Below are 26,620 nucleotides of genomic sequence, written 5' to 3' on the forward strand. Positions count from 1 at the left end.
GAGCTCCTACAAATCAGAAAGAAAAAAATAGCTGGTTAGAAAATGAGGAATAGGTACGAACAGATATTTCACTGAAAAAGAAAGACAAATGATTCGTAAACATATGCAAAGAGTTATACAAATTATAACAGTAATGGAGCCATTAGATTAAAGGTGTAGAGAAATGGGTTCTCTCAGATATGTATATTGTTGGGCTGATTGTATGCTGGTACAGTCCTTTTGAAGGATAATTTCATAGTATATCAAGTTTTTAAATATATATGTCCTTTGACCCAACAGTTCAAATTTTATGTATTCATCTTAGAGAAATCCTCACAAGTGAACAAAAGGGCACATACCGAAATGTTCATTACAACATTATTTATAGTGTCAAAAATTAGAAACCACTAATTTTTGATTCACCAATGGGGAAATAGTTCAATGTATTATGGTATAGCCATCTATCTACTAGTTTAAAAGATTAAAAAAAAAAAAAATTAGGTAGACTTATATGATCTGACATGGAAAGAGCTCAAAGACTGCAAAACTCCATACTGAAGTACTACAGAACAATACTGCAGTACAGTCCCATTTATGAGAAGGGAGGGAGAGAAACTGAGTATACACCTACACACCATAATGTATTAAGAAGCCTCTGAAGAATGCACCCACACTGGCTACTACTGAGAAAGGAAATGGTATTGGGGTGAGGTAGGAAAATATGGGCTTGGGTAGGGAGTAGTGATGAAGAAAAAATTTCCCTTTATTGACAGTGAGAAAATATTCATGTATTACTTGTGTAATAAAATAGAAAGGAAGTGGAAATGTTCAGTCATGTCACAGAGAAAAAAAATAAGATAAAACCTGAAGAGAATCCATTAGATTTTGAAATGAGAAAATCCCTGGTGACTTGGTGGAATGGAATTTTGGTGGAGTGGTGGGAGCAAAAGCCAAACTGCAGTGGATGGAAGGGTGAGTGGGAGGTTAGGAATTAAAGTGTGAATTACTCCTTCAAAAATTTAAACTATGAGAGAAATAGAGCAGTGCTCTGAGAAAGACATCAGGTTGAATATGAGCTTTTAAAATATGGAAGCCATGCACATAGTTATATGCTAAAGGAAAGAGGCAGAAGGGTAGAAGATGTTGAACATAAAGAAGAGAAGGGATAACAGATGAGGCAAGGTCTTTGATGAGAGGGATTGGGATTCAGAGCATAAATGGAGGCCTTAACTCTAGACAGCAGAAGAGGCACCTCTTACACTGAGAAGCAGGACAGGATTAAGGACACATAGTTGCAGAGAAGTGTGTGTTGCCAAGGAGCAGGGAGTAACCGAGTAGAAGAAATTATGAAAACTCAGTTTTCTCTGTTAAGCAAGGTATTCTTCTAAGAATAGAGCAGGAGATGGTACATACCAGGCTTTAGAGGGTAGGTGAAGATTTGAATAGTTGTGGCACAATTAAAGTGATACCTAACTAGAGGATCACAGGATTAATGGGCAGCACTGAGACCCCAGCTGAGGTTGGAAGCCATATATTCCTTTAGACAGCATTACTTAGCATCCTCACTGTAGATACCAATAAGGCGGGCGGTTGCACTGATCCAAGATTGGGATTTCATCTGCTTGGCATAGACAGGAGTATAATGGCAAGACAGTAGTTGACATGCTGATGGGTCCCGGGTTCTGGTTTAATAGGCAATGTTGTGAAGTCAGGAAGCAATTGATGATAGGGGGAAAAATTGAGGGGAAAAAATAAAGAACTGGAACAGTAACTCTTGAATGGGGTTTGTAAAATTAGTATAACCTCAGAGACTTTTGACAACTGCACTCATCCTTCCTGCCCTGAGATTGTGGTATGCTCCCCTGGTGGGCATTCCTTTCCTTCACCTTTTTCCAATTGAGGATCACTTCCATAGAGAGCTATTGTCCCTGTTGAGAGTGTGTCATTTTGATCAGCCAGTGATTGGGTTGAAGAGCTAATGTTGCTACCCTACCTGAAGACTTCAAAAATTGAGCGTCATATCAGAAATATTTTATTGTTTAAGAAAGGAATGCATATATTTTGTTTTGTTTTACTTAGTTAAATAGAAATATAGTAAGTTAGAAATCATTTTAAAATTCTGGTTCCCTTTTTAATTTGAACCATGCTGGTTTGATTATCTATGACTTGACTATCTCTTTGAATCCCATGTTACAAAGATCTGTAATGACACTAAATATGTAGAGTGTCACCTGAAAACATTTCGTGTCCAAACACCTCAAGTTTAATTTTTCTAGAGAATGCTTAGTAATGATTAAAAAAAAAAAAAAGCTTTTGAATGATTTCAACCAAAGAAACAGCACCAAATATAATAAAGACATACGCTGGTGGATTCAAACTGCCAGCCTTTTGGTTAGCAGTCATAGCTCTTAACCACCGTTCTATTAGGCTTCCTTTCTACACAAAGGGACTTGTAATGCATTTTTGAGTCTTGTTCATTCTTTATATTTCCTTTCTTGTTATATCTTTTTGTCTTTTGGTAAATCTTGAAATTACAGTCTCTTTGAAGCCTTTAAAACTTTTGCTCTCTCTCACTGCATCCTGTCTGTTTCTTCAAGGTGAGAATGCAGGAAGATGCAGCTCTCCTAAACAAAAGAATAAGCAGTCAGCCTGGGCTCACAGCACTTCCAGAGAATCCGAACACTACACTTCCACCTTTCCAAGATACACCTTGTGAGTTGCAGCCAAGGATTGACCCACCTCTTGGTCAGCAAGTGAAGGATGGCCTCGTCGTGAGTGGCCAAGGCGATGCTTCTGTAGATGCCATTTACAAAGCAGTTGTTGAGGCAGCCAGCAAAGGAATGCAGGTTGTCATCACCACTGCAGTCAACAGTACAACTCAGATTAGTCCCATTCCAGCTCTGAGTGCCATGAGTGCCTTCACTGCCTCGATTGGTGATCCATTAAATCTCTCCAGTGCTGTCAGTGCGGTCATTCATGGACGAAACATGGGAGGTGTAGATCATGATGCTAGGCTGAGGAGTACAAGAGGGGCTCGGCTGCCCAAAAATCTGGACCATGGGAAGAACTCAAATGAAGGAGATGGGTTTGAGTATTTCAAGTCAGCAAGTTGCCACGCATCCAAAAAACAGTGGGACGGGGAGCAAAGCCCTGGAGGAGAGCGAAACAGGTGGAAGTGCGAGGAGTTTTTAGATCATCCAGGCCATATCCATAGTAGTCCTTGTCACGAAAGGTCCAACAATGTCTCTACACTGCCATTTTTGCCTGGGGAACAGCACCCAATAATGTTACCACCAAGAAACTGTCAAGGGGATAAAATTCTGGAAGAAAATTTCAGGTATAATAACTACAAAAGAACTATGATGAGTTTTAAGGAGAGACTAGAGAACACTGTGGAAAGATGTGCACACATTAATGGGAACAGACCTCGACAAAGTCGGGGCTTTGGAGAGCTGCTGAGCACTGCAAAGCAAGACCTAGTCCTAGAGGAGCAGTCTCCAAGTTCCTCAAATAGTTTGGAAAGTTCTCTGGTCAAAGACTATATCCATTACAATGGAGACTTTAGTTCCAAAACCATTAATGGGTGTGTGCCTAGCCCTTCAGACGCTAAAAGCATTAGTAGTGAAGATGACCTAAGGAATCCAGACTCCCCTTCTTCAAATGAGTTGATACATTATAGGCCAAGGACGTTCAACGTTGGCGACTTGGTCTGGGGCCAAATCAAAGGACTGACTTCTTGGCCTGGAAAATTAGTAAGAGAAGACGACGTTCACAATTCATGTCAACAAAGCCCCCAGGAAGGGAAGGTATACCAATCTTTATCCATTGTCAAATACTAACCTTTGTTCAGATATCAATCATTGTTTTGTGTTATCATCACTTTGGATTCTTTGGATTTGAAATTAGGATTCTTCATGACTCACTGAGTTCTCACAAACTTCTGGAGCATAGAATGAAGAGGGGAAGGTTGTAGTCACCAAAATGCTATATTGACAAGGGGTGAGTTGTGAAGCATTTGTAGATCCCACTAGAGTTCAGGGTGGTTCTAACCCAGGAACAAAATTTCTAGAACTTTGTTAATTCTGCCTTCTTTCCCTGCATTTAACTAATCCTTCCTTCCAAACCCAGAGGAGGATAACAAGTGGCAATGACTGGAAAAAAATTTGGTAGCCATTGGCAGTCCAGGAGGGTGGCAGAGCTAGCCTCCCCCTACCAGCCAGGCAACAGGAAGTACATCCCTAATTGCCAAGGGACAAACCCTCCATTTGCTTACATTTTATACACAGAGATGTGGAGGGATAAAGCCTGGGTGGAGTTGCAGTCGTTTCTGGAAGCAGCAGGTATGTCTGAGTTCAGAATGGTGTCTCCTTTCAGGAAAAGATCTGGGCCTTTATAACATATGGAAATGTTTAACCCCATCGTCTGGTTCTACTTAACACAATTTGATCATATAAATTAAATGAAAACTCCTCCATGAAACTACTATTCAATTTAGAAAAATTAGTAGGGGTTTTCTGGGCTTTTCTTCTCTTTACAAATGGTGGAGTTGGTTGCCTAGGCAAGAAATACACAGAACCTTTAAAGTAGATAAAAATTTTATATCTGACCAGGAAGAGATAATTATACACATTCCCTACATATGATGAAAAAACATAATATTTTGTTTCCTTAGGTATTAAAAATTATTCTTGCAGGTATATATATATATAATTCTCTTAAAGAGTATATTGTATAAAGCTATTTCAGCTCTGCTGAAAATTCCACTGGCACTTAGGTTTAATGGCAGGAAACCAAAGCATTTTTGCCAGTACAATAAAAGGATTGTCTTTCTCCAAATGACTAGGAGGTTCTTAAACCCTTTGCTTATAATGCTTAATATATACTTGTCAGGATACACTCTAGGCATAGTGTTTCTACGTTTGATAAGAAAATGAATTCCATACTCCTATTCACAAAGCATTTTATTCTCTATACTCTCCAAGACCAGACAAGCATTCTTTAGGTTGATAAGCCTAAATATTTTTGACAGTTTATTCAAGAAATAATTAGAAACAGCAATAAAACAGGCTTTTATGGTATACATGGAACTGCTACAAAGACAAGATGTAGACATTGAACTGTTTTACAGCCTCTGCGCATATGAACCAGCTCTTTTATATGTGCCATTTTACAAAAAGCTTAACTGAAAGAAAGATCGCTTAACTGAAAGAAAGATTGCGGCCTCCCTTCCCGGAAACATTCTTCCTGTCCTAAATCCCTTGTCTAAATATCTTTTTATATTATCTGGAGAAAAAAAGGCATGTACTTTTAACACATTTCACCTTAAACGGTGGTCCTAATCTTCTGATTAATCTGTGTTCAGAAACTCCTGATATAAGTTACTCACTGATGTTAGGGGTGATGTGCTTAAAAAAAAAAAAATCATCTGAGATTTCAAGAAGAGTTTATCTTTATTCATTTAAATAAGCAGCTGGTTTTCACTCACTATAGGATAATAATACGTGTTTCTAAAATCTAGATTTACTTTCTTATTAACAATAGGTTAATTCCTAGTAGGGAGCTTAGAATTATTTCTATAAATTGAAATATCCCCCCTCCCGCTGGTTTACGTTGTAATTTTACATTTTGAAATGAAAGCCTTAATACAATAAAATTATTTTTAGTAATACAGAAAAAAAAATTAAAGCACACATTTAGAGGTAAAAAATTGAAAGCATATAAAAAATATTAATGATAATACATAAAATATTTATCATTAAAAAGTAAGGTATGACAGTCTTAAAAGCTCTAGGACACTCAACGTTTTGTAAAACCTCTAGTTCATTTTTTTTTTTTTTTTAGTTCTTTCAGGACCTACCTCATTTTTTTACACATAAGAAACCAAAATACTACTGCACAAATACCCTTTTTCCTCCTGTCGTTCACAAAACAAAGGAAGGGCTTCCTCATACCTGATTTAATGATGGCCAGCAAGCCAAACAATGTTCTCATTTTACCATACCAGAAAAGGCAAGGTTTCAGACACAGGTCTGTCTGACTCCAAGCCAAGTGACCTTTGCCTGATTTCTTCATAAGAAAAAATTAAACTATGTTCAATATCTGAATGAGAGAAAGTATGATATATTTGAGAAAAATTTCCAGTAAAATATTTTTTATTTGTACTTTTAAACAAGTGAACCAGTTATGATGTAAATGTTATTTACATAAAACCCCTTTATCCCCAGCAATGTTGGATAAATGAAGTCTTGTGGATTAATAACCAGACTTCTGCTTTTAAAAAGGTAAGCAATGCATTAGTTTCCCTTCTATATACTGTAGCAACACCTGACAATATAATAAAAGCAAGAGACAGAGGGAGAGACTTGACTCCATGAACAATATGTTTATTAAAGTAAAATCTTATTAACTCCACCTTGCTGATGTGGGACCATTGTCTCCTAGTGTTTATCTTTGTAATGTGTCTCAGAAGAGTTTGCTAAATAATTTTCTTACATGTTAGCATTTTAAACCTTTTTTAGCCTATGAGCTCTTCATAATCTATTTCTATGCCCACCGAAATAAGTTAATCCAAGATTCTGTGAGATCCCCCTAGATAAAATCTATGTTAACTCAAGTTTTAGAATGAATTTATTATCCCCCCTTACCACAAACCTATCATTTATTATCTTCAGTTACATTCTTTGTTCTCAGCAAGCCACTTCGAATTCTTTTTGGAAGCAGGCAAAGTAGAAAAAATAAATAATTAATAGGATGGCAAGCTACTAATTCAAAGCAAGCCAGACACCTCTCTGTGTTTTCAGATCATGTGAGTGGTCTCTCATCTGAGTGAGGCCAATGCTGGGATCGGAGTGCTGATATTTGCCAAGAGCGGAGATCTCCATGTTGTCCATAAGTGGATATTTCAGCTGACTGTGTTTGTCATGATAGTAAATGACTTGGGTGGCCTTTGATCTTAAAAAGGCATTTTTAATCATTGGTAGGGTATTATATGTAGCCAAATTACTGATGATGCATGAATAATATTCTTCAGTTTCTGAGATGATTTCCGAAGAGGTATGATTTCTAAACATCAAATACTGTATGAACACAGTCTATAGAAAACTCGAGAGAAGGCAGGGTGTGGCAGAAAGAGACATGGGCTTTGGGCGTTCTGGCATGAGCCTCAGCCTCAGCTCTGCAACTTATCTGAATGCTCCTGGCTAGGTAAATTAATCTCCTAGAGCTACAATCTCCTTACCTCAAGTGGGAATACTAAATCCTGTTCAGAACAATGTTTTAACAATTAAATAAGATTCCATAGATTATCCAGTATATGACGGAGGCTCAGTAAAATTAGTCTCCTCACCTTGTTCTCTATGTTAAAAAAACAAAACCTTCTCTTCTCTCTGTTAAAAAAAGGTTAGACAACCTTATTTGTCTGGACTTCACCACTTATGGAATTGTGATAATTTGACCTTAGTTATTGTTTACCTATACATTATCGCCGAATAAAGGATTTCCTAACCAGATTATGGTTAAGTGTTTGGCTGCTAACCAAAAGGTCAGCAGTTCGAATCTACCAGCCACTCCTTGGAAACCCTATAGGGGCAATTCTATTGTGTCCTATAGGGTCGCTATGAATCAGAATTAACTCGATGGCAACAGGTTTTTGTTTTTTTTTTTTTTTTAACCAGATTGAAGGTAAAAGGATTATAAGGAGCATATTTAATGTGTGAATTAGTTCCTAAGTATTTTTATAAACTTTACCACATTGCATACAAATTGGTATATCTGATTATAAGTTAATATTAGTGTTAATTTCAAGCAGGAGCTCTGCTCTGAAGCACCCAATTTGTAAAGTGAACTTGAGAGTCCAGCTTCCCAATGTTTTTTAAAATATTATAAGCTCCAACTTTCATCCTCTACCTTCTAGCCTCCCCCAACAACAACATTAACGTGTGTCAAGTAGAACTGTGCTCCATTGGGTCATCATGGCTGTGACCTTTCAGAAGCAGATTGCCACGTCTTTCTTCTAAGGTGCCTCTAGGTGAATTTGGACTGCCAACTGTTATGGTCAGCAGCCCAGCCCATAACCATTTGTGCCAACCAAGGACTCCTCTGGGAATTATAACAATCTGTGAAAAGTTGGGGCAAAGCACCCCTGTATATTACTGTTTTGATATCAAAGCCACCTGGCAACACAGGAGGATGACAGTATTCACCCTGTAATAACACCATTCAGGCAGTGGTATCCCCTTACTAAGTTTTTTCCTTTGGTTTCCAGTTTGCAACGAAGTACATTCTGGGAGATATTTCTACTTGTTCTAATAAGTGGTGTAACTTTCTCTCTGAACCATGAAGGCTTTACAGTTCAGTGGCCAAGAATAAGACTTCTTCTGTGCTCCAGTACATAGTCATGGCCAGACAGATGTATTTCCAGATCTTGGTGCAGTGTTAGGAAATCCTCGGAAAGGAAAATAGCTACCCCTGGCACTGTACCTATAAGCTATAATGTGCAAGCATTTCAAGCTTATGCAGCTGTGGGAGGAAAAGGGTTATCTTTATGTGCTTATTTCAATAATTATTTAAAAATAGGAAAAATGCTCTTCTTTTCTAAAAATATATTTTATAATTGTCATCTGCCATCTTTGATCTTACAAAGAGTTGCCTCTCAAATAATAATCCAAAAATTAAAATCTTTTTTTTTTCTGGTAGATCATTTTTATTCTTTTTGAACATTGGTCTTCATATTTCATTGCTTTTACATTTGATGTATATTCTGACCCAAGTCAAATTTAGGAAAGAATTTATTACTAGATTGGCTCCAAAATGTTTCTTTTCAGTGAAATGTTTATTGTTGTTGGGCAAGGAGAGACATCTCCTGATTACCAACAAAAGTTTTATATTTAGGTGCAATACCACCTATCAGGTAAGTGGTTAAGTGCTACAGCTGCTAACCAAAGGGTCGGCAGTTCGAATTCGCCAGGCGCTCCTTGGAAACTCTGTGGGGCAGTTCTACCTTGTCCTATAGGGTCGCTGTGAGTCGGAATCGACTCGACGGCACTGGTTTTTTTGGTTTGTACCACCTGATAAATGAAAACATGTTTTTAAAAGCATTGGTATGTAGGGTACGCCCTCTTTAGAGTCACCCTTTGACTTTTTCCCTTACAGCTATATTTGGCAGGTAGAAAGAAAAATAACTTTCTAAATAGTCGTTCAAAGCAGACAAGGCCTCAGCATTATTGCAACTCATTACCAAATTTATTTTGGAGTTTTATACTTCTCTGTGTCAGTTCAGCATCACATGCACACAGATTTTGACAGCATAGAGCATAACCAGAGACAGCTTACCCTTGCATTCTGGGCATGTATAGCTAAGAAATCGAGCCTGGGGACTAAATTTGGGAGGTATGCACTCCTGTGACTTTTAAATGTTTTACTTTGAAGTTCTTTCTATGCTTGCTCATCAGTGTTAGCTGTTTGTATTCTTTGGTACTATAATTCTCTGTTGAAAGTGTTCTTTGTGTATTCCCTTTACCTTGTATATTTTCTCAATTGCTGTTGGAAATGAAGCTTTTTCTCTGTACCCAGTCAGTATCCACAATATTTAGGCTGGGTTTTGGCTGTTGGGGTGGCAGGGGCAATCAGTGCTCTGTCAGCAATAGAATCTCCTTGAAAAGGGAGCAAAATAAGAGACTAGTTTTTGAAAAAGAATAAGAAAGATAAAATTCAGGCTAACAAAGTCAGTGCCTGATGAAAATTAGAAAAATAATAAAAGCGAAGAACCAGATGAGACCGAAAATGTGAATATTTTTTAAGAAATATTAAGCAAAAGATCAAACAGTTAACAAAAAAAAAAAAACTCAGGTAAGAATGTAAACTTTACAGTGCAGAATTGTGGAGTATTGCAACCTTTTCTTTCCTGAGCAACATTAATGAGGAAAAGGAGACCTATCTCCATTCACAACAGTAACTGAGACCCAGCGTAGAGCCCATAAGTGTGTCAGTACAGTTTTCATATACCCATTGCTGTTGAGTCGATTCTAACTCATAGCAACCTTATAGGACAGAGTAGAACTGCCCCATAGGGTTTCCAAGGAGCAGCTGGTGGATTCAAACCACTGACCTTGTGGTTAGCAGCCAAGCTCTTAACCACTGCGCCACCAGGGCTCCAGTTTTCTTATAGGTAGTAGCAAATGGAATCTCAGGTCTGAGGCAAATACATGCTTCTGTTACATGAACTTGTAAAGTGTTCCTTTAGAATTATGAGTTTATTTAAAACATTTAATTCTATGTATGTGTTGGGGATTGATATGGAATTTGTCACCACATTTAAAATAGATTTACCCTAGTCCTCCTGTGGTATAGTTCTCTAGCACTTAAAAACTCTTACCCAGAATGAAGGGGAAAGGAAGCACAGGAAATACCTCAAATAGTGCCACTGACTAAAGTTCTAATTGTGTAGTATGGTTAGTTCATTTGAAAGACATAGACTCATTTAAGGGATTTTTCTATGAATATTATTGTTGGAAAATTAGGTTCATTCTCTCTGTCACAGGTGAGTCAACTTTTTATCAAATTATTTATTATTTATCATTAATTCCCATTCTTTAAAAAATATTAAAATATTGCACCTAAGTTAACAGAACTTTTTCAGTTTGAAGATGTTACTTTTAAAATATTTTTAACTTTTTACTATTATTTTAATTTTTACTATTTAATAAATATTTGATACTAATGAACTTAATAAATGCCTCATATTTGCTTATTGCTTCAGAGCAGTGTTTTCCAAAACTTCAGCTAAAGCTGTGTATCATCTATATTATTATTTACTTAAAAAAATTTTTAAATTCCTTTCTTTATTCTTTCAACAAGTACTTATTGGGTACACATTATGTACTAAGTACTACTTAAGTCACTTTTTTAAATTTAACTTCTTCTGCCTTATTCTAAGGTATAATATGGATAAAATAATAGGTATAATATGTTATTTGTATTTTTTAATATAAATTTATATGAATATATAACTATTAAAGATATTTAAAGTTTTATCTGTGTTCCACCTAAAATAATTTTACATACCACCACTGGGACTATGGGAAGGACTGCTTTGGTGTTTATAAAGTAACTTCGTGCTCATTGTCTTTTTGGTTCCTCTCAATAACCTTTAAAGATGTGCACAATCATTCCCATTTTACAGAGAACGCCGAAGCTTAGAAAAGTGGCATTCCTAATGGCACACAAATGATAGGCAGTTAAGCCAGACCCCAACCTTGATCTTCTAAGTTGAGTACTCTTTCCATTATGCCATTGCCCAACAACAGGAGCTGGTAACACTGTGGAAATAGAATGGCGAAGTGAAGAAGTAAAGAGAGAGCTTTTGGTCAGCTGCCTTATCTCTGTTTTGAAATGTGTGTGTGTGCTGTGGCTTGTGCTCCATCCTTTGACCTTTGTATGGCAGCTTCACCTTAGCACTAAGAAGAAGCAAAGCAATCACCAAGAGAGATATTATCAGGATTAGTGGTCTAGCATCAGTGATCCAGGTTCTTCTAATATGCACTGACCCTCTCAGAGGGTCAGTTTTGCTTCTGAAAGTTTTGTGCCTCCTCTTGTCATAATACTCCTAAGTTACTTCTGACATGCACTACATGCAACTGTACCTGTTAACCAAACCAGACCCGTTGCTGTCTAGTTGATTCTGATTCATAGCGAGCCTATAGGACAAAACAGAACTGTCCCGTAGGGTTTTCAAGGAGTGGCTGGTGGATTCAAACTGCCAACCTTTCTTTGGCTAGCAGCTGAGCTTTTAACCACTGTGCCACCAGGGCTCTACGTGCTACTACACTGACCCCCAAATAAAGCTTAATTAAATTGCCAAATGTTTAATATGTGTTTTGGAGATAAAATAAGCAACTAGAGTCAGACTTGTCCAGAAAAACTCAATCCTCCACCATATGACACTGTCTGGCCTATGGATATGTTTTTCACCCTGCTGAACAGGCTGTGAGACTACAAGAATTTGAATGAGTAAAAGAAGGGTTTTAAGAGTCAAAGAATATTCAATGTATGTGTATATTTATACATGAGGTAATATGTGAAGTATAAATACATACATATTTTGGGAAACCTTTCATAATTCTTAAATGACATGCATAAAGAATTATTCTGACCATGATGGTCAATGCTATTATCGTTCTCATTAGAATGAGAATGTGCAGGCAGATTATGAGTAAATATAAATTATAAAGTCCTCCCAGATAGTAACTAAATAATTTATGAAACTCCTGGCTTGTGGGTATTCAAGAATACAAGCTTATAATTATAGCTAAGAGTATTAAGTGTCTTAAATTACTTGCTCTTTCAATGTTTTATTAAAATATTTGTATGTGTGTTTAACCTTAATAATTTCACATTTATGTATTTGATTTCCTAATGTTTTCTAGGTTTATACGTTAGCTAAGTAATTTATAAGGAAATGTTCATGAAATCATTAAATATGATTTCTATTTGACTAGAAAGTGAATTTATATATTTATTTTATTGTACTTTAGATGAAGGTTTACAGAGAAAACTAGTTTTTCATTAAACAATACACGTATTGTTTTGTGACATTGGTTGCTGCCCTCACAACATGTCAACACTCTCCTCTTCTCTACCTTGTGTTCTGCATTACCAGCTTTCCTCTCCCCTCCTGCCTGTCCTTGGGCTGGTGTGTCTGTTTAGTCTCATTTTGTTGTATGGGCCTGTCTAATCTTTTGCTGAAGGGTGAGCCTCAGGAGTGACTTCATTACTGAGCTGTAAGGGTGTCTGGGGGCCATACTCTTAGAATTTCTTCAGTCTCTGTCAGACCAGTAAGTCCGGTCTTCTTTGTGCGTGTGAGTAGGAATTTTGTTCTACATTTTTCTCCAGCTCTGTCTGGGACCCCCTGTTGTGATCCCTGTCAGATCAGGCGGTGGTGGTAGCCGGGCACCATTTAGTTGTGCTTCACTCAGTCTGGTGGAGGCTGTGGTAGTTGTGGTCCATTACTGCTTTGGACTAATCTTAGAAAGTGCGTTTGTTTGTTCTTTTGCAATACCATTTTTGGGGTATCTTTAAAGAGTATCTTGATTACTCAAGTGCATGAATATTTCCCCAGAACCAACACACATTTTTCATATATTACATTTTACCATACAGTGAAGTACTAAAATTCTGAAACATAATAAACTCGACATTTGCCTATAAATTTATATAATCTTATACCAAAAATACAGAGTCTGTGTCTGTGTGTGTACCTTATTTATATTTAGTTTCAGAAAACACTACTGTTCATTTTTCCTTCAAGGTCGTTGAATTCCTTATAAATAATAAAGTTTTTTATAAGAGAACCTTAGAGCCTTAGAGTCAGATTTAAATGATGAAGTCATGGTAGAGAATTACTTCAGAAGAATCACTGGAAATTATCAAAGCTGGTTTGTAGACACTGATTACTTTTACCTACAAAAATGTAGAAGAAATCTGTCCAAATTATTATCTAAATTTCTGAAAATATATAATTTGATTTAAAATAGTTTGACCTAATTTTTTAGTGTATGTGTATGCACATAACATATTTCGTAATAGAGTTAAGACAGCTGACCAAACGCTCCCTCTCTCCTTCTTCACTTCCCCATTCTATTTCTACAATGTCACCAGCTCCTGTTGTTGGGCAATGGCATAATGGAAAGAGTACTCAGCTTAGAAGACCAAGGCTGAGGCCTGGGTTAACTGCCAATGATTTGGATGTTGTTAGGAATGCCACTTTTCTGAGCTTTAGTGCTCTTCTCATCTGTATAGTGGAGATGATTGTGCACACCTTTAAGGGTTATTGAGAGAATCTAAAGACAGTGAACATGAAGGTGCTTTTTAAACACCAAAGCAGCCTTTCTCAAAGTGCTAATGGTAGTAGTGGGGTGTGTGTCTGTGTTTATAACTGTATATTTCAATGTGTGGTGGTATTGGTATGGTGGGAGAGGTTGAGCACTTTAAGAGTCAGACCTGAGTTTTAATTCCGGCCATGTTACTTAAACTCACTGAGTCTCATCTGTAAAATAATAAAAATAATACTAGTTCTATTATTGTATTAAATGATAGAACAATGTCTTTTACATAATAAACACGATAGAAATGTTTTTACTGCCCCCCTTCTTCCTCATTTAAATAAAAAAATTGAAGACTTAAAAAGTAGTTTGACCTAAGTTAGTTTTTAAAATTAAGACCAGTGGAGTAAGTTTTCATTATGGCTTCTTGCTTTGATTCAATGTGAATCTCTGTTCTGTTGCTTGTATCAGTCCCTTTTGAGGTCTCTCATTAAGTCGCCAGTGAGCTCTGTTTGTGTCTAATACAAGCTTTGTTTCAGGAAAGCTTCCTTCCTACGGCCAAGAAGATCATTTGAATATAAATGGAATTACCTGTAGATTACATAAATGTAATGTGTGAAACATCTTTCATATTCCCTTCATGTAAGCAAATATGAGATGGAACCTCATTTCTAACATGAAATGGGAAAATGTATCCAGGCACCTTCTTTTTTTTTTACACCACGTGGATACATTCAACTTATTTAAGCTTTTCCAGTCATCCCAATAGAACACTTTTCTCCATGGCTTCTATTATAATTAACAGTAAAGTGTCATTGGAACAAAGTTGTCTCTTGTTCTGCATACAACAGGTTGGCTATCCCCAGTGAACTTTGTATATACCTGGATTCTTTAGGACAAAGTACAAAAATCATGAGAAGGAAAACTTTCCCATTATTTAGCTGTTTTTCTCATTGAATAATTAGAAATGCCATTTTCAGACTTGATCATGGAGACACTTTGTTAATCATTATGGTGTACTAGATTTGCGGGGGTCAAGGAGAAATTATAAATGATATTCATGAATTGGTCAAGAAGATATAAAGACAAAAGTTGATCATTTTCTTACTTATTAGTGTTTATTTTCTTACCCATGAGGCGTTGGTGACCTTTGACTTTTTATATAAAAGTGCTTGAGGTGGGAGAAAAATTGGAAGAAGAGATGACTGGGAGACTTGCTTTGGAGCTGTGTTTGCACATCAAGTGATGCTGTTTTTACTTAGATTGTTTTATTGTTTGGGGGATTTTTTTTTTACAGATCAATAAAAATAGCAATGTTTTTCTAAAGGTGTTTTTATTCACAAGTCATATACAAGTTTTTCTATTTATTGTTTTTTGGTGGTGACTTCAGGAACCATGATGGGGCCGCCATGAATCAGAATGGACTCACCCCTCTCCCAGTCACCACTGTTAGGAGGTAGCAATCTTCACACAATCTGGCAGTGATGAAGCAAGGCAGTGGACAGGACATACCCCTAAGGTGTAGCCACACCCTCTTCCTACATCAGTAAAGACTATGTGTGACCTGTTGCCAAACTAGTTTTGTGTCATCTGCAGAGCCTAGGTAATAAAGGTGCTCTGTGGTAGGTTAAGTGGTCAATGTGATTTGTCGTCTTTTAATTCTCACAATTCTAGCAGAAAGGTAGGTATTATTGTCCTCATATTCTAGAGGAGGAAACCGAGGCTTAGAAAATTTAAGTATTTACTCATGCCAGGAAGTGAGTAGGTAGAATTCAAACTCAGACCCACTGTCTCCAAACCCCGCACCCATCACTAACCACTTCTTTTGTCCTCCCCTGATGGAATACAGATTTGCTGAGTATCAGTCAGTGGACAAAGCAAGCCAGGATCTCTGGGACATATGATTTTGTGAGGTTATTTAAATTCCAGGTTTTGTTCCCAAACATGATTTTCAAAATTTTGAAAATTTCAATGCCAGATGGTCTTTCACTTTCATTGATGTTGCAGCCTGGAGCCACGAAATCAACCTCTGATTGAACAAGGACAGACATTTGACAGGCAGTGAAAATTCAGCTTCCCCATCCCCATGCAGTGTCTGCTGGAAGGGCAAGAAAGTAAAAGCAGTGTTTAACAATTTCAGGTCTGGGTAATGTGGTTTGGTCTTCGTACCTTCACTCAGGTGGAGCCCGAGAAGTTGAAGACACTAACAGAAGGTTTGGAAGCCTACAGCAGAGCCCGGAAAAGGAACAGAAAGTAAGCCGCCCCCCCCCTTTTTTTTTTCTTGTTTTTCAAGGATATAATTTACTGGTTTTCACTCAAAGGGATAATGAAACTCACTGATTTTTTCCACCTTGTGGCCTGCCTAAGTGCAATTTAATAGTTATCACCAAAGAAGACCGTTATTCGCAAGCAGAATTAGCTATTCCAGAAAATATTTTCTTAACATTTTGTTTATGCTGTGTGGGGGATGTGCCTCTTCCTCAGCTCTTTCCTCACTCCTCCATCTCCATTCCACTCATTGAGTGAGAAAGAAAATGTGATTAATATTCACGATGTGTAGCAATTAAATAGTCTTTGGAAGTGTCACAGAAGTACCCATTTGAACCTCAAATACTTTGGGGAGAAATACCCCCACTTGTACACATGTAAATAATTATGGCAGTTTTAGGTATCATTATTTCATATTAAGTGAGAACTACAAATGTACTTGTGTATATGTGTATGAAAAGTTATTTAAAAATACATGATTGACATACCCTTTCAGTTGCTATAATCCACGCTATCACACTACCAAGAATTGACTATTAATTAATTTTGTTCATTTATAAAATGGTTGTCACATTTCTCCCCAAACATTGACACATAGGCTTAATGTTTTTGAATTTTACCATCTTTTAAAAAAATATCACTTTAACTTTTGCTTCTGCATCAAGCTTTACAAAGTAGCTATCAGAATGATTAATAATGTATTTTATAAAAAATGATTATATAATGAGATCACTAATATCTATTAAAGACTCTTTCTGTGGTGTCTTCAATAGTTTCTGCCAGAGGCAAAAATTTAGAAAATAAAAAATCTTGAGAAGAATCTCTTCCCCTCACTTGTTGTTGTTGTAGTTAAGTGCAGTTGAACAAATTCTAACTCCTAGCAACTCTATGTACAACAGAAGGAAACATTGCCTGGTCCTGCACCATCCTCACAATCATTGCTATGCTTGAGCCCATTGTTGCAGCCGCTGTGCCAATCCATCTCTTTAAGGGCCTTCCTCTTTTTCACTGGTCCACTATTTAGCCAAGCATGATGTCCTTCTCCAGGGATTGCTCTCTTCTGATGACATGTCAGAGTACATGATAACATGAGATGAAGTCTCTCCATGCTTGCTTCTAAGGAGCATCCTGGCTTTACTTCGTCCAAGACAGATTTGTTCATTTTTCTGGCAGTCCATTCAATATTCTTCACCAACGCCATAATTAAAAGGCATCAGTTCTTCAGTTTTCCTTATTCCTTGTCCAGCTTTCACATTCATATTAAAAACAAACAAAAACCAAACACGTTACCGTTCAGTTGATTCCAACTCATAGCGATCCTATAGAACAGAGTAGAACTGCGCCATAGAGTTTCCAAGGAGCAGCTAGTGGATTCAAACTGCAGGCCTTTTGGTTAACAGCCAAGCTCTAACCCACTGTGCCACCAGAGCTTCACATTCATATTAGGTGACTGAAAAATACTGTGGCTTGGGTCAGGTGTACCTTAGTCGTCAAAGTGGTATCTTTGATTTGTAACACTTGAAAGAAGTCTTTTGCAATGGATTTGTCCAGTGCAATCCTTTGATTTCTTGACTGCTGCTTTCATGGCTGTTGATTGTGGATCCAAGTAAAATGAAATCGTTGACAACTTCAACATTTTCTCTGACTGTCATGATGTTGCTTACTGGCCCAGTTGTGAGTATTTTGTTTTCTTTATGTTGAGGGGTAATCCATACTGAAGGCTGTAGTCTTTGATCTTCATCAGGAAGTGCTTCAAATCCTTTTTAATTTTAATCAAGCAAGATTGTGTCACCTGCATATCGCAGGTTGTTAATGAGTCTTCCTCCAATCCTGATGCTGCATTCTTCTTCATATAGTCCAGCGTCTCAGATTATTTGCTCAGCATAAAGATTGAATAAGTATGGTGAAAGGATACAACTCTGACACACACCTTCCTGATTTAAAACCATGCAGTTCCTCCTTGTTCTGTTTAAATGACTGCCTCTTGGTCTATGTACAGTTTCCTCAGGAGCACAATTAAATGTTTTGAAATCCCCGTTCTTCACAGTTTTATCCATAATTTCTTGTGATCCACACAGTTGAATACCTTTGCATAGTCAATAAAACACAGGTAAACATCTTTCTGTTATTCTCTGCTTTCTGCCAAGATCCATCTGATATCAGCAATGATATCCCACGTTCCATGTCCTCTTCTGAATCCAGCTTGAATTTCTGGCAGTTTCCAGTCAATGTATTCTGCAACTGCTTCTGAATTATCTTAAGCAAAAGTTTACTTGCATGTGATATGAATGATACTGTTCAATAATTTCTGCATTCTGTTGGATCACCTTCCTTTGGAATGGACACAAATATGGATCTCTTCCAGTCAGCTTGCCAGGTAGCCGTCTTCCAAATTTCTTGGCACAGACGAGTGAGCACCTCCAGCACTGCATCCATTTGTTGAAACATCTCAATTGGTATTCTGTCTATCCTGGAGCCTTGTTTTTCACCAGTGTCTTCAGTGCAGCTTGAACTTCTTCAATACCATCAGTTCTTGATCATATGCTACCTCCTGAAATGGTTGAACATCAATCAATTCTTTCTTGTATATTGATTCTGTGTATTCTTTCCATCTTCTTTTGATGCTTCCTACATCATTCAATGTTCTGCGCATAGAATCCCTCAATACTGTAACTCAAGGCTTGAATTTTTTCCTTCAGTTCTTTCAGCTTGAGAAATGCTGAGCACATTCTTCTCTTTTGTTTTTCCAACTACAGGTCTTTGCACACGTCATATAAAACTTTATCTTCTCAAGCCACCCTTTGAAATCTTCTGTTCAGCTCTCTTATTTCATCAGTTCTTCCATTCACTTTAGCTGCTCTATGTTCAAGAGCAAGCTTCAGAATCTCTTCTGACATCCATTTTGATCTTTTCTTTCTTTCCTGTCTTTCTCATGACCTTTTGCTTTCTTCATGTATGATGTCATTGATGTCATCCCACAACTCATCTGGTCTTTAGTCGCTAGTGTTCAGTGCCTCAAATCTATTCTTGAGTTGGCCTCTAAATTCAGGTGAATATACTCAAGGTTGTATTTTTGCTCTTATGGGCTGTTTTGAATTTGCTTCAGCTTCAACTTGAACTTGCATAGGAGCAATCGATGGTCTGTTCTGCAGTCAGCCCCTGGCCTTGTTCTGACTGATGATATTGAGCTTCTCCATTGTCTCTTTCCACAGATGTAGTTGATTGATTCCTGTGTATTCCATCTGGTGAGGTTTACATGTGTAGTCACCATTTACGTTGTTGAAAAAGGTATTTGCAATGTGCAAGTCATTGGTCTTTGCAAAATCCTATCATGCACTCTCAGGCATTATTTCTAACCACCAAGGACATATTTTCCAACTACCGATCCTTCTTTGTTTCCAATTTTCACCTTCCAATCACCAATAATTATCAGTGCATCTTAAGTGCATGTTTGATGGATTTCAGACTATAGAAGTTGGTAAAAACTTCAGTTTCTTCATCTTTGGCGTTAGTGGTTGCTGCATAAATTTGAAAGAGTTTTATTAACTGGTCTTCCTTGTAGGCATATGGATATTTTCCTATCACTAACAGCATTGTACTAAAAGATAGATCTTGAAATGTTCTTTTTGGCGATGAATGCGATGCCATTCCTCTTCAAGTTGTCATTCCCAGCATAGTAGCCCATATGATTATCTGTGTCAAAACAGCCAATACCAGTCCATTTCAGCTCAGCAGTGCCTAGGATATAGATCTTTATGTGTTCCATTTCATTTTTGATGACTTCCAACTTTCCTAGATTTATATTTTCTAGATGCTTACATTCCATGTTCCGATTATTAATGAATGTTTACAGCTGTTTCTTCTCATTTTGAGTCGTGCCACATTAGCAAATGAAGGCCCCAAAAGCTTTACTCCATCCATGTCATTAAGCTCAACTGTTCTTTGAGGAGGCAGCTCTTCCTAGTTGTATTTTGAGTGCCTTCCTACCTGAGGGGCTCATCTTTCCACCCAGTATCAGACAATGTTCCACTGCTATTCATAATGTTTTCACTGGTCAGTTTTTTCAGAAATAGACAACCAGGTCCTTCTTTCTAGTCTGTCTTAGTGTGGAAGCTCTGCTGAAACCTGTCTGCCATGGGTGACCATGCTGATATTTGAAATACCAGTGTCATAGTTTCTACCATCACAGCAGCACGCAAGCCACCACCATATAAAAAACTGACAGGCGAGTCATGGTCACCTCACTATGATGTCTTATATAAAAGGGACAACCACAAGGGCAAACTCCTGTGCTTCTGTGTCCAGGACTTCTTTGGATGGTAACAAGTTGGCATTGGTCATGGCAAGGGCCAAGTAGATTGCCAGACAACTTCGCTATAGGTCTGATAAGGAACTCAGTGATCTAGGTCCCCTCTACTCTGACTGAAGTGACACTTGCCTATGCAGAGCTTAGTAGTAGGGTAAGGCCTGTAAAATCAATACAAGGCCTGTATGAAAGGAAGGATATTGCAAATTACCTACATCACAAATTTGAAGTGGGCTATTTGCTGTTAAATATTTAACAGGACCTGCTTCTTTCTATTCCAAAGAAAGTACTTCCTCCACTGAAATAGTTAACTTGATTATGTGCAGAATATCCAAAACAGAGTTGATTAACACAGAAATGAAATAACTACTACTACAAATATTTAGAAAAACCACCTTGAAACGAGCTGGATTTTTCTCATACATTTGCTGTTAAGCAGTTTCTGAAAGGTAATGAATAACAAACAGCAATTTAAAAATCTTTTCTTCAAAATCAGTTTACTATTTTTGCTGAAATAATATGGGCCCTAAATGGTACTTCTTAAAGGAACTCTCCTTATGATAACCATAACCTTAGAGTTTGGATTAGAGAGGTAAAAGGAAAAAATATAAAGCAAATGTTAGTAAAAACAGCTTTATTTATCACACTGTTGTCTAACTAGACTGCACTGTCTTGTAGGTTCCCAGTAGAATGCTTTACATTTTATATGTGTGATTTCAAATCCATTCTTTTATCCTTCCAACCACAAGATAAGTCAGAATTACTGAGCCAATTTACAGATGAGGAGACTTAGACTCAAATTGCTTAAATAGTTAGTTGAGGGTCACATAGTTAATAAGTGATATGTTGATCCTAATCATTTATTTATTCCCCAATAAAAGACACTAATTTAGAAGAAAAAAAATAATCTGTACTAGGCACAGTGCTACAGTCCCTCGATCTCACTGTTTAGTGAAGGAGACAGATCCAGAAACAAATAATTATAATGTGAAAATTACAATAGTGATATGTATAGTGTATTTTGGGACCATGGAGAAAGGTCATTAATCCCAGGTAAAGGAAGACTTCCTAGAGGGGATAATATCTGAGCCAGTCTTACACATTAATTACACAAGTATCAGCCAAGCAAAGGAAACAAGGAGAAAGATGGGGTGGGTGGGATTGCATTTAGATGAAATCAGCAGTTTGGATTTATGGACTGTAAAATGTCTGGCAGGAAATTATAAGAGATGCAGCCAGAGATGCTGGAAACAGATCTTGGAGGGCCCAGTAAGAGCCAAGAGGATCCTTGATCTATTGGTAGTGCCTGAAGGGGGCAGGTGATTTTCACTTTAGATATGGCTGTGTGGAGGATACATTTTAAGGGAACAATATTGGAGACAGGGAGATTGTTCAGGAGGCCATGGCAGAAGTCCAGACAAAGGAGGATAAGGACCAAACCAGGAGAGGGCTAATGAGTTTGGCTGAGAAATAACGTGGTCCAGAAATATTTAGGAGGTAAAATTGACAGAACATGGAGATTGATTTGGGATGTGCAGAACAGCAGGACACCAAGGACAACTCTACTTCTTAGTGTGGGTGACTTGGTGGGTGGTGGAAGCACTGACTGAAATGGTGAGTACAGGGGGGACTGCTGAGTGCAGTTTTGAACATGATGATTTGGGGTACCTGTGGGATAGGCAGTTGTGCACACCAGTCTGAAACTAGGGAGAAGTAGTATTTCTTAGTGTAAAAATGGCTGAGACACAGAAGGAAAAATATTGTGTGACCTCACTTACATAAGAAAACAAGAAAAGGCAAATGTATAGAGACCAGGGGTGGTAGGGAAGGGGAAAGAAGGGTTAACAGTGATGGGAAAATCACATTGATTAAGGGTAAGGTTGCACAGCTGATTATTGTAATTGCTGTCAGTGAGTTGTACACCTATAAAAAGTTGAACTGGCGAAGTTGTGTGATATATTTATAACAACAACAACAAAAGAGTAGGTGCTAAGGCTGCTTATGAACAACCAAACACCTCAAGGAATTTGGTTCCTTCCTTTGGAGGTTTAGGGTTATGATTTCACGAGACATCCCAGTTAATTGGCCTATTGGCCTAATAACATGTTTAGTGCTTCTGTTCTACCTCCTAGTTTGTTTCATAGTGCCTGGGGTCTTAAAAGCTTGCAAACAGCCATTCAAGGCATGACACTTGATTATTTGCCTGGAGCAACAGAAGAAGAAGGAGAGTCAGGAATAGGAGGCAGATATGCAACGTGTGGAATCCTGATCAAAAGGGGGAGATGGAGAACAGAATTTTAAATGCTTATGGACTCCAGACTTTCTGGAGCCGTAGGGGCTGGATGAACCCCTCAAACTATTACCCTGAGATAATCTTAAAAACTTAAACCAAATATATCCCCTGAAATCTTAAAACCAAACAATAGTTTAATAATAAATGTCTGCCTTGAGCATTATGCTCTTTTAAGCACTATCTATATGAGATCAAAGTGACAACAGCAACTTGAAAGATTAGATAGGAACCTTAGGGGGCAGTGAGTTTATGTTAATGAGGAATGAAAAGGAGGGTGAGAATGGTTGCACAACTTGAGGAATGTAATCAGTGTCACTGAATTGTACATGTAAAAACTGTTGAATTGCTATGTTTTGCTGCAATATTCTCAACAACAAAATAAAATTTTAGAAAAATATAAAAAAATGATTGAGAGCACACAGATACTTTGAACAACTTGAAGAGCAGTGGGCTGAGGATTGAATTTTGGGGCATTTGAAGATTTAATTAGGAGGATGAAAAGAATGGCCAAAAGGAGGAGGAGAATCAGGGGAAGCAGAGTCTTGAAAGCCAAAGAATTCCAGGATGATAGAATGATCCGCAGAGGTCCAGTAAGATGAGACCTAAAAATTTTCAGCTGGACTGGGCAGCTTGAAGGCCACTGGTGACCTTAGTGAGAGCAGTTCCCAATAGGGCGGTGGGTGTAAAAACTGCCCATGGGTTGAAGAGTAAATAAGAATAAGAATATTAAGAGAACTAATATTTACTCTTCTTTCTACTCTTCATGTGAAAATTCCTGAGGAATACAATAGAAGAATTTTTTTTTTAATGACAAAATCTGCTGCTTTTGTAGACTGATGGGAAGAGGCTAAAAAAAGGAAGGTGCATTTGGAACAAGATGGTTCAAATCTTGTTTTCGCCACATCATGGCTGTATGCCCTTGGTCACATTTCTTAACTTCTCTGAGCTTAAATTTCTATTTCTCAAATGAGTATCTTAATACTTACCTCTTAGGATTGTTATAAGAATTAAATGAAGTAATACAGAGGGAGCCTTAGCATAAGTACTTTGCACATAAAAATTTAGTAAATAGCTATATTTATTATAAAGATACAGGTAAAAGAAACAAAATTTTCTGTTTTTCCAGCTGAAACTTTCTATTGCCATACTAGATGTTTAGAACTTTGGGCAGTCATTTTAATCCTCACTTTCCTACAGCCAAACTGTAAATAAATAAATATCTTTAAACTGATGTGAATAATCACAAAGGAAATATGAACATATTTATTTAACATACTACTCAGAGTAATTTTGTAGCTAAAATTAGAAATAGCTTCATTAAAGAGAATATTCCACAGATTTTAGATATGTTATGATTTTCTTTAAGTGAAAGATCAAACCTTCTGTCTACATGTACATATAAATGTATTTGGTAACCTGATTTTTTTTATACAGCTGGAAAATGATTAAGTGATTAAAAAAAATCTCACTTTCACTTTAAAGCCAAGAAATAATGCTTAGCATGTTAAATTTCCCTGGCTCTTCATACTTCATGAGTTTCAGAGTCTAGGATTCTATTTAGATCTTATCCAAATTTATTCCTTTCTACATCACCGTAGTCACTTAAATTCTAAACTGACAGTGTGGAGCAACATGCAGGTTCTCATTTCCCTCCTACTTCCTGTACTATTCACAGATGTGTACCTGGATTTTTTTTTTTTTTTAACTGGTAGAGATAAGGATAACGTGTGACAATATATGCAATGAAATGAGAAGTGGCAATTATCTCCACTAATAATTAGAAATGTGATTATATGAACATCTAGTGCTTAATCAAGTAGGTTTTAGAGTGTCCATTAGTAAAAATGTTTATTATTAAATGTCAGCAGGGAATGGAAAATAGCAAAAGAGACTCCACAGGGAGGCCCTCTGGACTGGAAGACTGGATTTTGACTAATTGTTCATTTCCTGAACTCATGGAGATTTTTCAGTTCCTTCTTCCTTAACCTGACCAGTTTGTGTAAAAATATTCTCTGCAGATTTGATATCTAGGAGAGTCTCTATCTCTTGATTCTCATGATATATTCAAGTAGTCAGTCCTCGTTATTCATGGACTCTATACTTGCAAATTCACCTGTATGCTAAAATTTTTTGGTTACCCCAAAATCAGTACTCACGGTCATTCGCAGACATGCACAGAGCAGAGAAAAATTTGAGTGGCTTGACGCACACATTCCCAGGTGAGACGGAATAAAGTGGTGCTCTGCCTTCTTGTTTCAGCTCTCAAAGGTAAACAAAAGTCCTCTTGGTGGTATATTTAATGCCACATTTTTCAAATTTTTGTGCTTTTTGTTGGTGATATCACTGTTTGAAATGGCCCCCAAGCATAGTGCTGAGGACTGTCTAGTGTTCTAAGTGCAAGAAGGCTGTGGTGTCCCTTACAGAGAAAATGTTGAATAAGCTTCATTCAGGCTTGAGTTGTAACTGTTAGCTGTGAGTTCAATGTTAATGAATGAAAAATATATGTTAGGTAAGATGTCTTTAAACGGAAGCACACATAAAACAAGGTTATGTATTAATCAGCTGGTGAAAATGTGACCAGAGGCTCACAGGAACCTAACCTTATATTTACCCCAGGAGCAATGGTTTAGTATTCACTAATTCAGCATTTGCAGTGATGTTATAGAACACAACTACCACAAATAACGAGAATCTACTGTAATTTCATTCCCCATATCTATGTATTTATTGTCTCTTCCCAAAGTAGTAACTTTCCTTCTTCTAACTATTTTGTAAGTTTGTAAAAGGAAGAATACTCTAATAATTTAACTTAAATTAACACAAGGTGTTCACGAACATTTCAAGTAACTTGTTAAAGACTGAAATGACAAAACTCCTAAAAGTCTATCTTTCCAATCAACCAATAATGTTATTGAATCATTTTGAAATTTAACAGTGATGCGATTGTAATTTTTCATAGTTAGGAAATGATTTTTCATGACTTTTTCTGTTTATTACTTTTGAAAATTTTTGAAGTTAAATATCCATCTTCTATATTACAAAAATGTAGAAGATGGATATTTCCCCAGTTTTCCCTAAAAGTTGCATAGTACTGGATGCAATCAGTTGTAGTAATACCTACTTTATAGGATTATCACAAGGATTAAATGAGATCATATAGAGTGAGACAGAGAGATTTAACACAGTTCTTGGCACATGGTAGATACTTGGCACATACTATCAATAGATAGTAGCAATTTCTAAGATAAAACCGTGAGAGGACTAAGGTTCTCTGGTTGTTTTTCATTGAAACGTTTTAGCTTCTTTTTAGATATTTAGAACTTTATGTAATCAGTTTTAAACTGATAAGATCTTAAAATAAAAAAAGAAATGCCTTTGAAAACTTGTTCTTCTCAATACAAAAGAAATATTATGGCTGTATCTATCTACTTAACACATTATACTTGTGTGATATTGCTGGGCAGCTATTACTGTCAGGACCCTGGCCAGCAGCCCACAAAAAGGGCCCCCAGCCCAGCTTTAGCCAAGCTTAGCTGACCCTGCAGTGTCCAGTGATTGGACTCCCACCCAGCCTCCCGGGATTATGCTTAGCAAACCCCTCATTGGAAAACAATTCAAACTGAGTCCACAAGATAACCAAAGTCCCTTAAAACTAGAATGGGTAGATAAATAAAAGTATATACATGATGAAATATGTAAGTATACCAGTTAAAAGGAACGAGTAGATTATAATAACTTAAACATTGCTTAAAAACAATGACAGCAGGAACAGAGTTGCAGAATATGTATATCATGACACCTTTTCTGTGTACATAAAAACGTAGAACAATACTATCAACTGTTCATGGATATAACACATAAAATATAAAAAATGGACAGTAAGGATATACAGCACAGTCACCTTTGGGGACGGGGCATGGTGGGGGGTGGGGGGGAGAAATGGTACTGGGATTGATG

At 37.2% G+C, this 26,620-nt stretch overlaps 1 protein-coding gene across 5 annotated transcripts in view; it reads left to right on the forward strand.

Annotated features, from left to right (window-relative positions):
• MBD5 (methyl-CpG binding domain protein 5) overlaps positions 1-26,620 on the forward strand; it is a 150,772-nt gene that overhangs the window by 117,004 nt on the left and 7,148 nt on the right. For 3 of the 5 annotated variants that reach the window (XM_049887157.1, XM_049887160.1, XM_049887158.1), the window contains 3 exons: positions 2,577-3,785; positions 6,204-6,260; positions 15,976-16,049. In XM_049887157.1, coding sequence (XP_049743114.1) covers positions 2,577-3,785; positions 6,204-6,260; positions 15,976-16,049 — 1,340 coding nt within the window. The remainder of the gene's footprint in view (positions 1-2,576; positions 3,786-6,203; positions 6,261-15,975; positions 16,050-26,620) is intronic. The other 2 variants (XM_049887159.1, XM_049887161.1) reach the window with 1 other exon arrangement.

Source organism: Elephas maximus, chromosome 6 (genome assembly GCF_024166365.1).
Source record: "Elephas maximus indicus isolate mEleMax1 chromosome 6, mEleMax1 primary haplotype, whole genome shotgun sequence".
NCBI classification, from domain to species: domain Eukaryota; kingdom Metazoa; phylum Chordata; class Mammalia; order Proboscidea; family Elephantidae; genus Elephas; species Elephas maximus.